Genomic DNA, 21,331 nt, shown 5'->3' on the forward strand with positions numbered 1-21,331 from the left:
CTTGTTGCTCATTTTAATTGTTTATGTTGTACAGTGAAAACCAGCTTGTAAAAAGATCGGTTGCAATATAACAGCTCCGGTTATATTAAATATGTATTGTGCTTCAGTGATTTTAGTATCAAAATAAAATGAACATGTACATTCTGTGTCATTTACAAACTGTAGTCAAAAACAACTTAGATTAGATACAGATTCAGAAGGTTCTCATGTTCTGCTCAAGAAATGCAGAAAAAAAAAACACTCACACAAGCAGAGTTCATACAAATTTCTCCATTAAATTCTTATATTAAAATAAGATAAATATTAGTGTTCAGTACAATGGTACCTCAGCTTACGAATTTAATTCGTTCCCAGACATGGCTCGTAAGCCGAATATTTGTAAACTGAAGCGAATTTCCCCATGAGAAATAATGTAAATTGAATCAATCCGTTCCAGACCCCAAAAAATTAACTTCAAAGTAAATTTTATACCTAATTCACCTAAATCTTCAGTACTAAAGTATGTACAGTACAAGTTATTACTTGACTTTACTGGTGACTCCTGTTGGCACATGAAAGACTGTGAGGAGGAGAGATGTTACTGTTTGGAAGGGAAGTTCCCTTCTATTATGATTTCTCTGGGATACACTCTTTGGCATGTTTTGCCTGCATACCACTAGGACCTGCTTGTGGCTCACTGCTTGTTTTTCTCACTAAAAGCCTGTCTAGTGACACTTGTTTTTCACTACACTGTAACATTTGTCTGAAGTTAGACATCACATTGTCATTAAAAAGGTTAACACAACGGCCTACTACAGCTTAATTTGGATGACACTTTGCAGCAAAACTTTGCAATTCTTCCCATACTGCACACATTTTCTAAATAAATGAGGAAGGGACATCCTCTACTCTACATCAACAACCCCTCATACCATTTTCATGTTTATGCATGATCTCTTGTTTTTCTCTATGGTCATTCTCACATGTGTTTTCTTGGCTTGAACCTTACCACTGGCTTTCTTGGGACCCATGGTAAGATATATAATAACTTATATGTTCAAATACCCCAAAATCCGAAAAAACTAATTCTTTACAAAGAATTCAGGCACGATTGTCACTAAGTGGGAGGCACTGGTAAACTGAGGCGCGATCGCCGTGCCACCACGTGCTAGGTCGGCCATACGGGTATCAACAAACTTTGTTTCCCAAGGAAAAGCTCCTAACCCGATTCAGATTTTACGAAGAAATTGGGCTCGTAACCCGAAAAGTTCATAAATAGGGGTATTTCGTAAGCTGAGGTGTCGCTGTACATGTATTGCTATTTCATTATTTAAAAATGAGATATTAATTAATTTTGAAGTGTGTGTGTGTACACTTGTAAAGACCTGCCAAGTGTGTGTGTATTTTGAACCATTTATACTTCCACATTCAAGTTATGTTTATTATTAAATAAACACACCCAGCCAAATTTCACTGAATATACATAAACTATTTGTTTCACAAGTAAAACAAAGATTTTTATTCTATAAGATAACTAAAATGTAATTGTGGTGTGACCACTAAAGACAGTTATCAATGGGCCTACAGGTGCATGGGCCCACACCAATGTATTTTCCTCTGCAAAATATGAAAATTTTCCATACAATTCCCATGTTTACACTTTAAACAATTATTAAAAAGTTTGATGTTGAAATAAGTAAATACATAAAAACCCGTGACTAGTAACCATTTTCAGGTACCTTCAGCACAGCACATTATTTGGTTTCAGTCAGAAGAAAAGGAATAATACAAATATTGTACATTAAAACACTGATGTATGGAAAGAATACTGTAGTGTAATGTGGCACCGTGTGAACTAAATGATTTCAAAAGGGTCCTTCTCATGTCCCATGGGTCAAGCATCTGACTGCTTGCAGATCTGATTAATAATACTTTATAGATATAGATTGGCTGTGTGTGTGTGGGGGGGGGGGGGGAGGGGTTGAAGGCCAGGTTCTTGGAGCTAGTTGGAAAGATGAGGTGGGGAAACAGGAGAACAGAAAGGGAATATGGGAAAGAGGAAAGGAAACCTGGGCACTGATAGGTACCTCGTCTAGTTATTTAAAACACTACAGGTACAATGTTTAGCAATATCGATTACAAATTTATAAAATTATGTGATTATAATACCAACAACTTAAAAATTTAAAATTAAGAAATAACTGCCTCTTGATCAATAACAGTGAGAAACAACAGTGTGGTAGTGATGTTAATAATGACTAGCGTGGATGGTACAAAAATTTAACATACTGATCTATTAAAGGCTTGCAACAATAGATTTAAAAAGTACAAAATGCAAAGAAAACTTACTTTGCAAATCCAGTGTGATATGTGGTTGCTATGCGGTTCTTTATATACCTGTAATGTATTGACATAAGAAGGAACACAGCTCAAAGTAAAAAATTGTCCTAGCAAGAATTTGTCATCATATAAAAATCTTGACATCATTTTGAACCATGCAGGTGCAACAACAAAAGCTCTTTTTAGTAACATGCTGAAAACATAGTACACACTGTAACTTCCTTGTCTGGGTATATAACCCATGTTCCTTCACCATATGTTCTTAATACACCTCCAGGAATAGTATAAGTTTCCACTTTCTGATCATACAATTGAACTCCATCTAAACCTTCTTTAGCAAGTGCCCTCTGTTCACATTTTACAACATTTATTAAATCAAATCCTGTGTTTACTGGCCTAATCCCAGGAGCACAAGCAATAGTTAAATGTGCTCGACTTCCTTTACCAACTGTTGGGTGAAATCTGTCGTTCTTGAAGTAAGATTCTACCACTTTAAAAGTTGGCTCACAACCACCATTGCTGAATTTATTTTCAAAACTCTCACTCGTGTCATCCTGGCCTGTCCAGTTATGATTGTCACTCCCTGTATCATATTTTCTTTGTTGCATGGGCTCTGCTATATTTGCAGGAGGCTCTTCATCATCAATATTACCCCACAGTTCTAACTGTTCTTCTGTCAATCTTAGCCTTGCGCCTAATGTTCTTGGTGTAATAACAAAGCCAATAATGCGGAGCTGAAAACACCTGCCCATGGCACTTCTAACATGTGAACTGTTTATATATTCCAGTGCCCCTGGCGGTTTACCCCGCCCAGTAAATTTGGATGTACAGTGAAGTATATTGCCTCCATCAACAAAAGAATCCCGAGAGAAGTATTGGAGGATTTCTGAAAAAGTAGATATAAAATTACATCTTTACAACAGTCAACACAAGTTGATATTCATAACCTAACAGCTTACTATATAATACCAAGTACAGTAGCACGATTCCTCCCTGTGCCACTCTGCATTTTTTATCTTGGCTATAAACTAAGCTGTAATTTGGTGATATTTTGTCAACATTTTAATGGAAGATACTTTGTTGATTAAAGCAAGAAAATAAAACCGATTGGCTCCAAACATCGTCAATTGTTGACTCAGAGGGTAATGCAGTTATCATCATATGAAAATTTAAACAATTACTGTCTGGGTTTTACATGTATGATGCAAATATGGATATAAAAGGTATATGTGGATATAGTGGGGTTTACATTGACCCACAAAAAAAATCCTATCACCATTTCATAGTACAAATGTGGTTATCGTCACGAATAATCATACGATAATTTAAACAATGTCCGAGTTTTACATTTATGATGCAAATATGGGCATAGTAGCTCTCTGTCGATGTAAATAAAGAAAAACATGTGATAAAACCACCAGTGAAACATCCGAGGATAAAACAAGAAGTGTCAGCGTAGTCAAGCACCAGGCGTTGACAAGTGCCAGACGCAGCCTTGCAGAGCACCTTCACCCAGTGAAATGATAAATATTTACTTTATTTTTTTGTTTTTATATTTTGCATACAAATTAATAATTGTATAATGATCATTTATCCATAGCTGCTGTCTAAGGGTTACGAAAATTATTTAATCAGTGCTTTATGTGCTTTGTCAGTACATGTTGTACCTCTGTCACTACAACATTCAATGACGTATCAAGTATTTGCTGTTTAATTATGTGCTGTGTTACCCCACATCCAACTAGACTTGTTCATTATTACAGTTATATCTGACAGTTATTATTCATCGTCATTAGAGTTGTATCCAGCAACTATTAATCTTTGATATCCAACAATGAATCCTGGTATGGCCCAACAAACTTGTCTACGAAGTAGTTAATCTTTAATTGATATCCTGCTCTTACCAGTTTCAATACAAAAGTTTTTGAAGGTAATGAAACTTATACATAACACATGTAGATGCAGCTCCCAAATCATCATAATGATCACTAGAGGCAAACCACTACACTATTCTGTACCTTCACTGGAGAGTAGTTGTGTGTTCTGCGAGAAGTCTTCAAAAAAGTCATCAACCTTGAGGGCTAGTTGCAACCACTCCTGTCCTATTGAACATATCCTCTTCGAGTCCACTTCATTCATAAACCATCCATAGTATAGTGGCTGAACTGGCTGGTAGGCATGAACCTGATGTGAAAATATAACTAAGATTATTATTATGTTAATTATTCAAATTGCAGCTTATCCTGACTCAGTACATTTGAGAGCTTTGTTCTATCCACTTCAGTGGATAGAACTAAAGTTTTTGCTATAATACCGGTCTAGGATATTTTTGTTTCCAACTCCCAAAATAATGTTTCAGAAAAAAATGAAAAATTAAATGAACAGGAATTACACTTCAAAACGTAAATTTTCTTCATTTAAAATCTCAAAGCATTTCATGAGTACATATCAGAAACCTAACTCTCACTGCACTATCAGATGACAACCTTTAGAAGAAATTTTATACAATCATTTGCACTTTTAATATACAGTACATGTATAACAGAACATGTACTGTAGTACATGTTCTACATGTACTGTTCCCTTGCTCCCACTCTCTTTCCCTGATTGGCCGATAACTACCGGTACGCAAAAATAAATACCAGTAAAGTCCTCTACTGTTTACTACCGTTTTTAAATTTCTTACAATTTCTGTATGCCTGCATATTTTTTTTTACTACTACTGTAAACTTAATTAATTTGAAAATTACTAATGAAATCTTATTTATCAAAAGAAGGCACCAAGCCGGGAAGATTATATACCTGTAGCACCATCTATGTCGCTGGATATTCAGTATCACTCAAGATGCCAATATGAGAACAAAGGAACATAAGGCAAATAATATCAAAGGTATGGGTTTCTCCAAGGATTCTATCGAGACAAATGACCCTGAGGGACATTAGAAAAGACACTGGTGATTGTCCTGAAAATCGTGACATTTAACAAGGACTAACACAATGGTAAATGGGATAATGCAGTTCTAACAATAATGAGCAGGGCGGTGTTCTGTTAAGTGCCCGCAAGTTAAGGATGTGTGGTCGATACATACGCTAGCCAAGGCCATTTCCCAATCTATTAGAATGGTAGGAGGAAGGCCCATGGGATAGCTCATCTTACAGAATGCACAATTTGTTACTTGTAGTATCTGACCAATGACCAAGTAGAAATCTGAATAAGAAATTCCTTTTTTTGAGAAATAGGACAAGTATGAATGGCCTCCTTATTGGCAGTGTCCACACATTTAAGGTAACATCAATATGGCTGGGAGCCCAGCAGAATTCAACTGTTTTAAGTCTGCTAGAGATAAACAACCAGTAATGGATTTTGACAACTACATGATGCAAAAGGTTAAGTGACTCCAAAACCATGATGGCAATACGAGACTTGAGTGTCATTAGCCTATTTTCCAAGTCAAAAAAGAATGGCAACCAAATGGACACCTCAAAGTCAATTAAGAGATCAGTCATGCTGTAACACTTGCGAAAGCCAAAATATAATGAGGGAAGAGGTAGTGATGATATTCCAAGAACCACATCTTGCAGACCTCTGGCTCTATCTAATGCTATCTTGTTTTTCCAAACCATGACTTTAATTTTACCAGCCACTTTCATTCCATGAATGATCCTAGTCTCAACTACCAATGCACAATTCCCCCATTCAGCAATCGTACATCCTAGACCATATCCCTGTGTTACGGACCCGAATCCAGCGTCCGAGCCCGGAGCAGTGACGACCATGCCATCTGTGGGTCAGCTCCCGAAACCCCCTCCAAATGGACGCCGCCACCTAGTGAGGACGAGATATATTGGCCACAAGGGCTAGTTTCCCGTCCTGATCAGCTCATAACACAGCCGCTGCTGACCTCTGGTGAGGTAGAGCTTAGACAGCAACGCCATCTATGGAGTGGATAGGTGGGCGTTTGTGCCTAAGCCTGTAAGTAAGGTGCCCTAGTGTGTCTCTATTATTGATGACGTGTCTGATTACAGAGTCGACCTGGGACTGCTGTAATGGAAGTTGGATGAGTCTACCCAAGGCAGCCGTCTTGTCTCCAAGTGTTTGCTGCAGCAGCTGTGAGTCCCTCCCCGGATGAACACTGTGGTGTTACCCTGCCTGTGACGTGGCAGTTGAGGGATTGTCGTACCCGGGACTGACTGGTGGAGACGCTTAACCACTGGGGTGTTGTGGCGAGGAGAGTGTTCTGTGGGATCACACGAGGCTCCTGACTAGGGTTCGCGACCTTAGTATCGATCGTGGAGTGGCCTAACCAGTGTTGCTGATTGGAACCTGCCAGCTACCGGCTGGACTTGTGGTTGATGGCCTCCACGACGGTGCCCCCAGTGGAACTGTAATTTGGCTGGCCTGTGGCCAGGGTAGACTCAAGAGGATCGAAGGATTCATAGTGAGGCCACAAGAGGACCAAGAGCTTAGCATCGTGAGCACCGTGAACGTCCAGAGTCTTCAGAAGAAGACTACGTTGTACATAATAGTGTTTAACCCCCCCCCTTGTGTAACCTTTATTTATGGTGACGGTAATAATTATATTATTAAGTTTTTGCCTTTATTTCCCTTCCCCTTTAATTTACTTGCGTTACGGATCACATCCCTTGAAAGCCACTACTAGCTTGGGGCCGGATACCCTACCTCTAACAACATCAGAGAAAGAACCCGGTTGCGACCCGAGAGGGTCGTAACACCCTGCACTATGATCTGGCACTTCACCTCAGCCTGACAACAACCTTTGCAATTTATTTTACAGCGAGATTTTACTATGGGTTCAGTAAAGAATGAATATTTCTTTATGAATCCATACTTGTTATATACTGACATTGAAATGAATTATGTACATTAATTAATACATGATCCATCCATGTCCATCCATCTTGTTACAGCCTTATTACACCACAATAACAAACATTATAATTTTGTTACTTACCTTCTGAGCAATAATTTTTTCTGGGATGTCATGCAAGTTTCTTGCAGCAAGTTCACCTGGATCTGTGGACCATGGTGTCTGAGGCTCCAATACCAGAGGAATATATAAATATTCCTTTGCTAAGTCAAGATAAAACTTCATCTCCCAGTTGCGGACATTTGTGTTGTCAATAACAATGACATGACAGTTCTCCTGTGCAGCATCACTTGCCATCTGCTGGCAAAATTCATGAGCCACTTTGAGCTGGTCTCTGTCAAACTTGTACCTATATTATGTAAAATAAGAAGATTAAGCCAAAAAAAAATACAGTATTGTACTATAAGCAAATATAAGTATTTATCATACTCATTACCCACATTTATGACTTTAAGGGGTAGGTTTTGAGTATAGCAATCAGCTTTTCCTGTTGGTCCCTTTAATAATATCCAGCTCCTTCCAAAGACAGGACCAGGTACAGCCAGGTTGTCAGCACTTACTCGACAACACAGCAAGGTTCTTTTCAAGTCCCTAACAGATCAGTATGTGGAAGGGAAGACACTGTATTCTCCACCCCAGAATGACCTTCAGAGAGTTCATTTATTCAACACTCAACTCCCACCAAACATTACTTGGCCTCAAGTGAGGTGGCAAACACTCCATGCCTGATACCCCCTACCCTTTTCTTCCTCCTAATTTTGGACCCTGGGACCTTGTAGACTCTGCCCCCCCCACCTCACCCACCCATTCTTTGTTGGAGAGGGTGGGCTTTCAGAGGTTTGTTAGAAGTCCTTCGATTGGCTTGTTTCCATCAATGTAGCCTGAAGCTAGACCAGAAAGAAGAACAAATCTTGCAATGATGTGCCAACCGAATGCATCAAATGTGAATACAGTACCAAGCACTAGCACATCAGCCTGAGTAAGCTAAGATTGACGAGTAGAGTAGAAAACTGACACTGGTTGATGAATATGTAGACAATTGTGCAACCATGCCTATGGAAGCATCCATTTAATAGCATAAGCCTACTGTACATGAAAACAATTCTATAAACACAAAGCACTGAACTGAATGTGCCATGGGAAAGAGCCAGAATAAATGTGTAGGTGGCAGCTGCCTTCTACTATGTTGGTATGTAGGTGCAGACACCTGGTGGTGATTTCAGTTAATTTTTATGTTTAGGTTTAGTGGCCAGCTGGGCAAATTATAAATTAATAGTGCTGGCAATCTCTATTGAAGCTGAGTGGTAATGAATAAACTTTTTGGGGTCATTTTAGGTTGGCTCTTGTGTCTACCCAGATTGACCTAGCGGGGACACTTGAAACCATCCTTGCCGTGTCGGGAAGTAAATGTCAACAAAGCCTGGTTGTACCCCCTGTCCTTGGACATTGCCTAAAGGAGCAACCAAGTTGTCTGGCTCAAAAGAGTGGTTAAGTATAGTGACTGAAGGTTACAGGTATTAAAAAAAAAAGAAGAGACTGAGAGCTTGTCCATTTATCATATCATACACACAACACAGTGCAACAGGCACCACCACAAATCAGCATCTCATTCACAGCAGCACCCACTGCTTCATAAGACTAGCTGTACAGTGCTCCTCACCGAGACGGCACAGTGTTAACAAACGCATTTCTTCCTTACAAACTGTTGCCAACTAGCCTCGTCTCTTACTGTATTCCATGAACTGATCATAATCAATCCCCACATTCACACAACCTCACTGTGTCTGCTCATCTTCTTCCCAATTATACTATCCTCCTATCAAATTCATTCACACATACACTTATCACCAGTCCTCCACTATCCATTCATTCAATTTACCCAAAGCATTTCAGTACACACTCCTCAATCTTGATTTATCACCTCTTGCACTACAGTACACATCTTTCCATGACATTTTCATATTTTACTTTGATTTTCTAACACCACACATGCTTTTCAGGTTGTCCATTTCTGCTATTTTTTTTTTTGTCAATAACACACTACGGTCTTACATCCACATACAAAGGTTAGCACTACTAATCTTTTATGCAGGCATCTGTTCACATTTCATACTTCGTTCTCTAACCAAAGCATTCATTGCACTAATCAGAGCAGTCATTGCACAAGCCATTTTCCATCCCTGAGTCACTACTTATTGAAAAATATATTTGTGAAAAAAGTACTAATTTAGAAAGTCACCCAGAGTTTACCCAATGACTGTAGCCATGGACTGTACTTTGAAGTGCATAATAGGCAATGAAAGGTGAAAGTAAGGTAATATAATCCAGTGAAATTTATAAGTAAAACTTGCACCACTTCCAATGCTAAACAGAATAACTTTTCAGTTATCTATTTATATTTAAACGCAACAATATTGTATTACACTCCCAGAATAGCCAACAATGGCATTCATTGCATTTTGAACTATAATTTTATAAAAACAGTTAAGAGCAGGGTACTAACTCTCCATCTTGCATAAAATACAAATCAGCTGAGCACATTACAGCATCCTCATACACTTCCTTAATCATCTTTGCCAAGAAGCTCTTTCCAGATCCTGGCACACCCTTCAAGATGAACATAACCTGTGAGGGAGATATAGAAACTCTTAAGTCTCCATCATACATCAATTACCAAAACAAAGTTTGTACAACCTTTCCAAGTGTATTAGGGTGTCTTGTGTCCATCAAAAGCATTCAAGCAACATCTAGTAACATATCCTTCTCATTTGTCTTTTTGTTCGATCTCATTCCTTCTATATAAATCAAATAATGTAAAATAATAATTTACAGTATAGTATACAGTTATACATCAAGGAATATGAACATTTAACTTATCCTCCTGTTTAGATAGTACTTTTTGTAACTGTGTGGACCATCGTACAGATACTGACATAATGGACAATTAGATAGCACATATGTGTACTATGTTAGGCCTAGAATGGATAGGTTAGATTTTATTAGCAACATAAATGCAAATCCTTTTTTAAGTTTTTCAAAATTTAGTAGTACCAAATGCTACTTTCAAATTGTCCATTACATCAATATATGTACAATGGTCCACATTGTTACTACTTACAAGTACTGTCTAATCAGGAGGATGAACTGGAACATTTGGGTGAAGTCAGAAACATATTTTGTATTAAATATTATGCCAAACTGTCTTAAAAATTCTACAACTTCCCATAAGCCATTATAATAAGTCTGCTGTGTTAACTTTAATGTTTAAAATCAATCTGATTATGTTAATGACTATCAACTCCACTCCATCACCCTTTTTCATAGGATCAGCATTTAAATTATTTTATGTAACACAATATTAACTTAACTCTTGAGAATACATTTTGCCTTCGTGTACGTGTACTCACCTTGCTTTTTAAAATAAAGTTGATAGTTTCCTCATCCTTTAAAATAGGGAAATCCAAGTACTGAAAATCCCCCTTGAGACGTTTTGATGGAGGGCTTATCGGGGAAATTTCAGATCGGGTGAGACGTCTGATGCCACGTTGAAGTGGGCTACGGGGGGTTGCAAGAGGATATTTGGGAGAACTAGTTACAGGGATGAGGGGTGAAGAAGAGTCATCCTGTGTGGTGTCAGTGTCTTTATGTGCAGTGTCAACATAGTCGTCAACATCTGATGATGCTCCATCTGCTGAACGATTTGGCCTCAGTAAATCAGCTATTCGGCTTACTGTCTGTCCCATTGTCTCAGAGTTTTGCTGCGAGTTAACATCTGCAAATAGAAATGGAAACATTTTTACCCCACATGAAAACCAAATACATTATCTTAATGCTGATTACAACATGATCCTACTAGCTATGCAACTGCCAGGTCTCAATCCTATTAAATTTTCCAACTTAATATGGTGGAAGAAGTGATCATAGTCAATATGGGTGAAAAATATTCAGATCGTTTAATATCCATTTTTATGAGTAACACTCCAGGAAAGGAAAAATTATTTTATAGATATGTCATTTAAAAAAGCTATGTTATAGCTTTTATAAATAATATTTTTGTATCACTTATGTCCCGATGATATAATAAGACAAAAATGCTATATACTGTAGACCAAATTCGTTTGTCCAAAGCTGTCATTTAGAGAGGGCCCAAATATGTTTGTATACTGTATACAATATAGTATATACTGTATACCAAACTGTATACACTGTATACAGTACTATATTGTATGTACTGTATATACATTTGTAGGCAGTGTGTAAGCATGTGAACCCTCACATGCTTACACATGCTGAGAATGAGTTTTGGAAGTCTGCTTAGTCAATAAATCTAACAAAAAAATCAAAGGTTCTTTGTAAATATAAATTTTGAATCCTTGTGAACAAGCAGAGATGTGATCTACAGCTTAACGAAGTCTAGGGTTCATTAGAAAAGTCTTTGATGTTCATAAGGAAACTGCAAGCTATGGGCTGTAATCCTACACCAGCTCCCCTGAAGCCTCACCCTAAAATCTCAGTTATTTAGTGAGCTTATTATTTGAACTTTGTTTAGTTACTAAACTAGTTACTAGTTATTAACAGTTATTACAATGTTGTTAACAAAATGACGCTAGAGTCAACTGCATGCCAGAGCCTTTATGTGGTCTGGTGACTGAATTTTATGCATATCTGTGTGTTGTGCAAACATGTTCAAAATTTTTAATTCTATTTGTTCTTTCATGACAAACCTCTTGAAATACATAAGCACAGTGTGAACAGAGCTTATCAGCTTATCAGAGAATCAACCAAACATCACCTCAGCTAGCCACCCCATCACTCAAGAGATTAAATGCTATGCCTGTGTATTTTGTCTTTGCTTTTCAAATGACTTAATGGAAAAGTATTTAAGTTAATTTAATTTTCACAGCTACTGTATATACACCAGTCATGTGTACATATTTCCATTTTTTATGTTGAAAAATAAATGAGGACTGTTCATAAACATTTATATATTCAGTGTTGTCACACATGTTCATTTATCAATACTGTACACCTTTTCCTCTAGGAGGGCTCCTAAGGTGATACCTTGGTGCATGCTACCTAGTAAGCTCTACCCAATTCATTTCATGCCCAGCCCTTGCGAGTCATTGTAAGCTTACGGGGACCAAAGGCCAAAACCTGTCCCTTCTAAAAAGGAGGAACAAGGAGCAAAGGATTCTAGAACACATTAACCAAGAAAACAGGGATGCCAGGCCCAATTGGGTTACCAATTAGGATAATTGTATTCAATTAAAAAGCCAGCTATGTATGTCGCTACTTACTACTTTTTCGGCGACAGTTAAAATAAGCTGGGCGGTTTATTCTGTAAAGTGAATCAATCGGAAAAAAAATATTTGGCTACTTTTATTGTAAAGTTTGTGACATTTAGTTCTTCAGCTCGCGACTTTTGGCAACTCAAATCTGGCACCCCTGCAAGAAAAGGCCACTATAAAGATGGGCAAACCAAAACATACAAACAGCAAGGTACAGAATAGAGAATTTGACATTGAAGCCTCAAGACGAACAAATCACCCAGTCTTAAAGTAGTTCTCTCATTAGTTCCACCTACATACCACAAGGGAAATGTGGACCTTCTTCCTCAATCCCCTAGCCTTGAACCTCAGTAATTTTGCCTGGCATGCATATCTATGACGTTCTCTGTTACGCTCCTTTTCCTTCCTCCGCACTATTTGAGTCCAAGTTTTTTCAACTAAGTATTGGGCATCCTGGACACTTTTTGTTCTACATGGGGCTATTTTGTTTTAGTGTTTGCTTCACAATCTATGTGAATTTATGCTTCATGTCTTAAGCGGATTCTGATTAACTAAGTGTTTGCTAGTGTCACCCCTGCCCAACCAGAGTTCCTTTCTCTGGTTAGTTTGGGTAGTTGTCTCTGAGAGGCCAGCTTCCAGTGGAAGGTGCCTCATGCTTAGCAGTGCATGGATCTTTTGACTTCTCTGTAAGGCTTTGTGAACAAAGGTAGCACAGAGGGTTTGCTTGCTCATTATATGGCAAAATAATACTCAAACCCCTAACAGCCACAAGATAGCTAACTCTTATCTAAAAAAAAAAAAAAAAAACTGGGACTCAAAAGAGTGCTGGTGTGGGAAAAGAATAATAATACAGAACTGGGGTGGAAAGAGAAGTAAAACACAGAACTGGGGTGGAAAGAGAAGTATAACACAGATCATCATAGATGTTCATGCCAGGCAAAATGATTTAAGAGGCTCAAGGCTAGGGGATTGAAGAGAAAAGTGTGCATTTCCCTAATGGTATGCAGGTTGAACTAACAATTTGAATTACTTTACAACTGGGTGATTCATTTATCTCGGGTCATTGCTATCTCATTTTCTATGCTTTGTTTACCTTGCTGTTCATATTCTTTGGTTTGCCCACCTTTCTGGTGTCCTATTCATTCATATGCAAACATTTGGATACCAGTTGCAGTGTAATTGAATAGTGATATACAGTATTCAGAGGACAGAAAACATAGGTGAACAACCCAAGCACACCCACTGTCTTTCTTATTCAAGCACTTGACTGCAAACCCAACCCCAAGCCAATGGATTTAGCAGTGATACTCAAAACTGGGATTATAACCAATGCTTAGTTCTGAAGCGGTAGTACTGCAGATTTCCTCTTCGTCCTCCTGCACTTCATTCCTCCAGCAGCTGCAGCAGCTCCGCCACAACCATTCCATGCTGTTTCGCTCCTCCAACTGCCAACCACATATATTCCTTTTTATACTAGGAATATTAAGAGGTTCATAATTTATCATCATTTCAGCACTCTACTCCAATAATGCTTTATCAAATTGCCAGATCAGAGAACCAAAATTTTCATAGGCACATAAGAAAATACTAATATTAATAAACAAATATAATGTAGCAAGTATATTAGCTATATTAGCTTCTGTGCAGATAATGAGATGACTATTAATTCTACTTAGTTCACTAATTACAATTAATACCTCTTCCCAAACCTGCTAGAGGATGGTCAGGTGAGGTGTGGACCGGTAATATAAGCAGTCGATAGCGAATCATCAGGACCCTTTGAGGCTGAAATCCATCATGAAGACCCACATCTGTCCACAGATCTTTAGTATCAGCTGTTAATGGCTCGAAAGAGCCTCCACTTACGGCCTATTCATATCCCGTGCCACCTTTAGGGTGGCTTAATCTTTATCAATAATCAGGAGTCTAGCTCCAACAATGGTTCAGTAGATGCTTCAGAGATACAGTACCACACCTCTTCCATATTCACCAACAACAATGTAGCACTCGACGTGTCCAGTTCCTACCCTCACAAGCCGCTTTAGCTTCGACACAGAGCAGACAGCCACACTCCAACCTTATAGATCTTCCATGCTCTCATCCCGCACCAAGCTCTTTGACTCCACCCCGCACTCAGAACGCCACGCACTACACACTCACCCCACATCCGAGCTCTCTATCCCCAACCTCACTCAGCTCTCTGCCCTGCTCTAGGCTTCGTCTCAACTTCTACAACACTTCATTACATTGCCACCAAACTGACTGCTGGAACTAACACTATACTAAATAAATATAAAAAAATACTAATCTCTCTGTGTCTAATCAACCAAATATGTACACGTAATCATATGTTACATTGCTCAATGCGGCTGGAATCTGGCCGTCTGCTCTGTGTTTAAGCTGAAGCTTCTTGTGAAGACACATCGAGTGTTACATTGTTGTTGGTGAATGTCGAAGATGTGCGATATCTCTCAAGCGTCTATACTGAACCACTGTTGGAGCTAGACTGATGATTGATGAATATTAAGCCACCCAAGAGGTGATACAGGCATGAATAGCCCGTAATGATGATGATTGATTGATTGATAAAGATTAAGCCACCCAAGAGGTGGTACGTGCATGAATAGCCCGTAACCATGATGATTGATTGTTAAAGATTAAGCCACCCAAGAGGTGGCCCATGATGATTCACCATCGACTACTTATATTACCAGTCCTACACCTCACCCTGACCATCCTCTAGCAGGTTTGGGAAGAGGTATTAATCATAATTAGTGGACTAAGTAGAATTAACAGAGCTATCTCATTATCTGCACATAAGCAAATGAGAATATGGAGCAAGTATATTACTGACATAATATACTTGCAACAATTATATGCCAGGGATTGGGATGAATTTTCTTATTTACACAATTTTAAGGTCCCAGTTTTTGCAAATACTTATTGCCACAGTGTGTGTAATGATAGCCAACTTTAGCTCTTTCATACTAATTTAATATATTATTGTACAGTATTTAATATGTGCTGCACATGACAATTCTGATAAAGTGCCATAAAAGAATTCAATTTGCTTTTACAGTTGCCATTCCCAAAATTACCATATTTATTTACTTTTAGGCTATTTTAAAATACAAAAATTTAACGATGGGATATTTTCAAACTTCTCAAGTTTGCAATACTGTACTAGTAAAAATTTATTCATAAATTAAAAATATGCAGGAGTGTCTCACAATTAATTACAATAAATAAATGCACTTAAGACTTCTCAAATGTTTCACTGGTTATAAAGTAAACAGCATATGTGATTTTATTATACTGCTCCAAATACAGTTACAGTATACTTCTTTCAAAACTTTACCAGGAGATAATAAATGCCAGTCTAATTATTTAAGGCTAAAAAATGTAAATGATGTATGTTATTGTGGAGCTTTTCCTAAGGGGGACACTAATGTACAGTAGTGTAATTTTTGTAGCACAGTAGTTGGTTCATTTCTCAATGTATTTTGCCATTCCCCGGGGGAATATTTTATCCAATGTACCTTCACAAGATCCCTGAACTATAAGATAGACTTTATATATGTCAGTGATGTCAACTTTCACTTGCTCAATATCCTCTTGGCTGGTTGTTTACCTTAGTGTCTTGGTAATGTAGCTTTGGTTTGCTCTCCTGAGATGCATTCACCTGTTTTAGGCTCTAGTTGTGGGGTATGACCATGGCTTTTCCATTGTGAACCTTCTGCTGTCCAATTCAACATGTATGCATCGTAATACAAGCAACTTCTGCTCAGTAGTGGCTCAGGAATTATTTCTAGCCAACATGAATGTTCAAAGCTGAGTAACATTAACATTAACACAGGATAAAAACCCACACTTATGTATATATTTGTGAATTTTATGTAAAGATTCACACCAAGTCTTTTGCATGCTTTGTCAAGGTCTGAGTATGAGGTTAGGATGAAACTAGTCATTTTGGCATAAATCTTTACATAAAATTCACAAATACCTAAGTGTGAATTTTCATCCTATACTTTTATTACTCATGTTAATGACATTTTTAAAATCTATCTTAAAATTAATAATAATAATTTTTATTACTTTATTAAGAATATGATATATTGTAAATGTTCATACTCAGTATTAACATATATAACTCACAATACTTAAATGCACCTTTAACATTGGAAATATGTACATGTAATTAGGTTGCCAAGCTTGGTCCGCCAAGCACTCCATCACTATGTGATGGAGTGTGAATTTAGACAATTCTATAGAATTGTCTAAATGAATTTTGTCTAAGTGAATTTAGAGACAATTCTATAACCAATGTTCTAGTGATGTGTAAATATTTCATTCAAAATGATCTGCTACCAGAAATTTTAGCCAAATATCCCCAGTTTGCTAACTGTAGGTACTGAGTGATTGTAACCTATCCACCGCTGCCCACTGGATGGGGGGCGGTGTGCAGGACAAACATATAAATTTTGACACTAGCTCTCCACACAACCTGTCCTCTTAAAAAGAACGTCGCTTTTGGCCGTTTGCCCGTATGGCCGAATTTGGACGTAATTTGAAAATGAAAAAAAAATGAAAATAAATTTGGGATTTATTTTTTCAACAACAGTAAGCTAAGGGTCCTCTGATAGATTAGGTGGGCAGGAAATTATCATTAAGTTTTAAAACGTTATGAAAAACGTGAATTGAAAGTCATCTATTCTAACCTTACAGAGTCGGCCGGACGACTCAAACAAAAAATGGAACAGTACGTCACTTTTGTGAGTCGATTTCATTTCAAATTACGTCCAAATTTGGCCATAGTGCGCATACGAGCCAAAAGTGATGTTATTTTTAAGAGGACGGGTTGCTCCACATATGTCAGTTGCTTAATTTAGAACCTGTACTTGAGGTCGATCTCGAACCCATTGTTGATGTGACGACTTATATTGAATTTTGTAACTAGCTCATCAAGATTGTAACTTGCTTAGCCAAATGAATTGTGGGGTTCAGTCCCTGAGCCCATTATGCGCCTCTGTAACCCTTTCTGCTACCGCCCACAAGATGGGTATGGAGTACATAATAAATGAACTAAACTAAAAACAAGCTTGGTCAAGATTATTACACCTAAGCACAAACACAACATTGCTCTTCACCTATACCTAGCATTAACACCATGTAATATTCCTCTACACTTATACTGTACTCAACATTAGCACCATGTTATATTCCTCTATACCTATGCTCAGCTTTAATAACAAATATGATATTTACCAGGGTGAATCAGTGATAGTAGCCTCACTTCCGGTCTCCCTTACCAGTGCAAGGCCCTTCATACTTACTGTACTATAATAAGCAACTCTCCTCTGACCCTATAATCAGTGTGTGACCCTACTCTGTTCCATCATACTTACTAAAGCAAAATCCTCTGACCCCTCATTCTCACTAGTGTGAAAACCTCCTTGAGTTCCCTTATCCCCATGGTATAGTGGTAAGATATCGCCTTAAGCAGTCCCTGTGGCGTAATGGTAAGACACGCGCCTGACGTTCCACGAGCACTTTGTCCTGGGTTCGTATCCTGGCCGGGGAGGATTTACTGGGTGCAAATCCTTAACTGTAGCCTCTGTTTAACGCAAGAGTAAAATGTGTACTTGGTTGTTAAACGATTTTTGATGGGGTAGTATTCTGGGGAACATAGGATTAAGAACTTGCCTGAAATGCTACGCGTGTTAGTGGCTGTACAAGAATGTAACAACTCTTGTATATATAATAAAAAAAATCAAAATCTTTGATATACCTTGAGTCACACTAAATCTGTGCAAACACTCCAAGCAAATAAAAGGACTCACTCCCTAATGAATTAAAAAAACTTTCCTATTGATGCTTTATTCAAAAGTAAAATTAAAAAGTACCCAATTCCATTCCCTAAGTTTCCTACTTTGTGCTTCAAACTCACACTGGCTTATGCTACCCACTCACCTATACTCAGTACTCTAGACATGCAACTTCACCAGTATAATCAATATAATCACTACTATACATTTTTATTGTAGTTATTACTTTGAAATAAAATTCTGCAACACTGTCTTCTCACAGTGTCTTCTCTCTGCACTGTATATTTTAATTACTCTAACTTTTCTTTGATAGAGGGAAACGCTATGTGTGTTAGTAGCTTTGTAAGCATGTAAGTAGACCAATGTGATGTACTCTGACCACCCATTATACCTTCTTGTATATAAATAAGACAATAAATGAATGTAATACTGACTGGCGTTGTTATGGCATGTGGCGGCTGGTGTTGTTGTGGGTGGGGGGTCCGGGGCAGCTACAGCACACCCCTCCTGACACCCCGGGGCAGCTACAGCACACCCCTCCTGGCACCCCGGGGCAGCTACAGCACACCCCTCCTGGCACCCCGGGGCAGCTACAGCACACCCCTCCTGACACCCCGGGGCAGCTACAGCACACCCCTCCTGGCACCCCGGGGCAGCTACAGCACACCCCTCCTGGAACCCCGGGGCAGCTACAGCACACCAGTCCTGGCACCCCGGGGCAGCTACAGCACACCCCCCCTGGCACCCCGGGGCAGCTACAGCACACCAGTCCTGGCACCCCGGGGCAGCTACAGCACACCCCTCCTGGCACCCCGGGGCAGCTACAGCACACCAGTCCTGGCACCCCGGGGCAGCTACAGCACACCCCTCCTGGCACCCCGGGGCAGCTACAGCACACCCCTCCTGGAACCCCGGGGCAGCTACAGCACACCAGTCCTGGCACCCCGGGGCAGCTACAGCACACCCCTCCTGGCACCCCGGGGCAGCTACAGCACACCAGTCCTGGCACCCCGGGGCAGCTACAGCACACCCCTCCTGGCACCCCGGGGCAGCTACAGCACACCCCTTCTGGAACCCCGGGGCAGCTACAGCACACCAGTCCTGGCACCCCGGGGCAGCTACAGCACACCCCCCCCTGGCACCCCGGGGCAGCTACAGCACACCAGTCCTGGCACCCCGGGGCAGCTACAGCACACCCCTCCTGGCACCCCGGGGCAGCTACAATACACCCCTCCTGGAACCCCGGGGCAGCTACAGCACACCCCTCCTAGAACCCCGGGGCAGCTACAGCACACCCCTCCTGGCACCCCAGGGCAGCTACAGCACACCCCTCCTGGAACCCCGGGGCAGCTACAGCACACCCCTCCTGGAACCCCGGGGCAGCTACAGCACACCCCTCCTAGAACCCCGGGGCAGCTACAGCACACCCCTCCTGGAACCCCGGGGAGCTACAGCACACCCCTCCTGGAACCCCGGGGCAGCTACATTACACCCCTCCTGGATCCCTGGGGCACCTACAGCACACCCCTCCTGGCACCCCGGGGCAGCTACAGCACACCCCTCCTGGAACCCTGGGGCAGCTACAATACACCCCTCCTGGAACCCCGGGGCAGCTACAGCACACCCCTCCTGGAACCCCGGGGCAACTACATTACACCCCTCCTGGAACCCCGGGGCAGCTACAGCACACCCCTCCTGGCATCCCGGGACAGCTACAGCACACCCCTCCTGGAACCCCGGGGCAGCTACAATACACCCCTCCTGGAACCCCGGGGCAGCTACAGCACACCCCTCCTGGCACCCCGGGGCAGCTACAGCACACCCCTCCTGGAACCCCGGGGCAGCTACAGCACACCCCTCCTGGAACCCCGGGGCAGCTACAGCACACCCCTCCTAGAACCCCGGGGCAGCTACAGCACACCCCTCCTGGAACCCCGGGGGAGCTACAGCACACCCCTCCTGGAACCCCGGGGCAGCTACATTACACCCCTCCTGGATCCCTGGGGCACCTACAGCACACCCCTCCTGGCACCCCGGGGCAGCTACAGCAAACCCCTCCTGGAACCCTGGGGCAGCTACAATACACCCCTCCTGGAACCCCGGGGCAGCTACAGCACACCCCTCCTGGAACCCCGGGGCAACTACATTACACCCCTCCTGGAACCCTGGGGCAGCTACAGCACACCCCTCCTGGCATCCCGGGACAGCTACAGCACACCCCTCCTGGAACCCCGGGGCAGCTACAATACACCCCTCCTGGAACCCCGGGGCAGCTACAGCACACCCCTCCTGGCACCCCGGGGCAGCTACAGCACACCCCTCTTGGAACCCCGGGGCAGCTACAATACACCCCTCCTGGAACCCCGGGGCAGCTACAGCACACCCCTCCTGGCACCCCGGGGCAGCTACAGCACACCCCTCCTGGAACCCCGGGGCAGCTTACCTGTCACTCCTCCAATATGTTCCAGTTTCGAGAACAACCTTTATGTGGAACTCTGTTGAAAGCCTTTTTTAGGTCCAGATAGATGCAGTCAACCCAACCATCTCTTTCCTGTAAAATCTCTGTGGCTCGATCACAGAAACTGAGTAAATTCTTTACACAGGATGCACAATATGTACATATTGTGCAAATCAACCACAACTACTAAATCAATGTCATTACATTACAGGAGATTTATGAAAAAAATACCTGGGAATTAAAATCTACCACCTGCTAAAAGTTGCACAATAGGTAGGAGCAGCAGTCAGAAAAGCTAACCAAACCCTCGGAATAATCAAGCGTACCTTTGATTTTAAGGAAAAGAAGGTGCTTCAACTGTATAAATCTCTGGTGCCCACATTTGTACTACTGTATCCAGGTATGGAAACCTCACCTACTGTGGGAAACCTACCTCGGTGTGGTAGCATGTTTATGCAAACTGGCTCACAGTATTCCCTGCACCATATTTTTATTTGCACTTTAACGTAATGTAAATTTGATTGTTTGTATTGTTCATTTTGTATATTTTGA

At 40.8% G+C, this 21,331-nt stretch overlaps 2 protein-coding genes across 6 annotated transcripts; one reads left to right on the forward strand and one right to left on the reverse strand.

Moving 5' to 3' along the window:
- Position 1: 1 nt before the first annotated feature.
- Positions 2 to 18,885, reverse strand: LOC123745548 (2',3'-cyclic-nucleotide 3'-phosphodiesterase). 5 transcript variants are annotated; one of them, XM_045726173.2, is made up of 8 exons: positions 18,756 to 18,885; positions 17,902 to 18,110; positions 13,824 to 13,941; positions 10,616 to 10,980; positions 9,712 to 9,833; positions 7,293 to 7,557; positions 4,338 to 4,503; positions 2 to 3,205 (listed from the first exon to the last, which is right to left on the reverse strand). In XM_045726173.2, the coding sequence occupies exons 3-8, from the start codon at positions 13,921 to 13,923 to the stop codon at positions 2,502 to 2,504; spliced, it is 1,722 nt and encodes a 573-aa protein (XP_045582129.2). In that variant the 5' UTR covers positions 13,924 to 13,941; positions 17,902 to 18,110; positions 18,756 to 18,885; the 3' UTR covers positions 2 to 2,501. The 5 variants fall into 5 exon arrangements, with proteins under 5 accessions (XP_045582129.2, XP_045582126.2, XP_045582130.2 ...); XM_045726170.2 differs by lacking the exon at positions 17,902 to 18,110 and adding an exon at positions 16,128 to 16,304 and having other exon boundaries at positions 18,756 to 18,809; XM_045726174.2 differs by lacking the exon at positions 13,824 to 13,941.
- On the forward strand, positions 18,766 to 20,823 carry LOC123745480 (uncharacterized). The gene has a single exon (XM_045726055.2). The coding sequence runs from the start codon at positions 18,766 to 18,768 to the stop codon at positions 20,821 to 20,823; it is 2,058 nt and encodes a 685-aa protein (XP_045582011.2).
- Positions 20,824 to 21,331: the final 508 nt, after the last annotated feature.

Source organism: Procambarus clarkii, chromosome 71 (genome assembly GCF_040958095.1).
Source record: "Procambarus clarkii isolate CNS0578487 chromosome 71, FALCON_Pclarkii_2.0, whole genome shotgun sequence".
NCBI lineage: Eukaryota > Metazoa > Arthropoda > Malacostraca > Decapoda > Cambaridae > Procambarus > Procambarus clarkii.